General features: G+C 20.1%; 1 protein-coding gene across 1 annotated transcript; it reads left to right on the top strand. All coding sequences in view use genetic code 6, as the record gives it.

Annotated features, from left to right (window-relative positions):
- Positions 1 to 13: 13 nt before the first annotated feature.
- On the top strand, positions 14 to 397 carry TTHERM_02499170 (kinase domain protein; the record flags this gene model as incomplete). The annotated part of the gene is made up of 1 exon (XM_001028338.1): positions 14 to 397. The coding sequence occupies one exon, from the start codon at positions 14 to 16 to the stop codon at positions 395 to 397; it is 384 nt and encodes a 127-aa protein (XP_001028338.1).
- Positions 398 to 859: the final 462 nt, after the last annotated feature.

Genomic DNA, 859 nt, shown 5'->3' on the forward strand with positions numbered 1-859 from the left:
TGGGAAGAGGTAAATGAACGGATATGGAAAACTTTATTACCCATCCGGCTAATTAGCGTATGAAGGTAAATGGAAAGATGATAAATTTGATGGAAGAGGAGTTATTTATAATGAAAAGCCTATCCCTATAAGCTATGGAGAAGAAATAGACTTTTAAGATTTTAATAAAATGTCTGAAGAATGGACAAAGTTTGACGGAGAATTTAAAATAGATGAAAAAACTGGATTTGGAACCTTTTATTTCAGTAATTCTTCAAAGTTTTAATGTAACTTTATGAACGATATGGCTGAAGGAGTGGGTACTTTCACATTATCAGATGGAAAAACTCAAATCGTTGGGGATTGGAAATAAAACATTTTAGTTAATATTTACCAATAAAAATAAATAAATCATTGAATAATCAATAAATTTAAATAATTTTGTTCAAATATTTAGAATGAATTAAAACAAAATAAATTTTTAAAAATAAATAAATCTCATTTACAGATTTAATAGTGCAAACAAAATAATTATATTAAGGTGACTTATAATAAATTTAAATGGTAATTTTATTGAAAATATAAATGGTTATATAATTAATTATTAATCTTATCTTTTGTATTAATAAAGTGTTTATTTTATAATTAAAATCAATAATAAATAATTTACTTTTGTGTAAAAAATACTTTTTAAATTAATTTTTCAACACTTAGTTTAATTTTAGAAAATTATATTTTAAGTTTAAAATTAAAAAAAAGTATTATATTCAATCTTAATTTATAAATTTTACTATTCAAAATATATTAAATGATTATAAAAGTAAATTCAAAAAAATTTTATTTTTTTTCACCAGGTTTTATTTGTAAAAATAAATTTTGA

This window comes from Tetrahymena thermophila (assembly GCF_000189635.1).
Source record: "Tetrahymena thermophila SB210 genomic scaffold scf_8255020, whole genome shotgun sequence".
NCBI lineage: Eukaryota > Ciliophora > Oligohymenophorea > Hymenostomatida > Tetrahymenidae > Tetrahymena > Tetrahymena thermophila.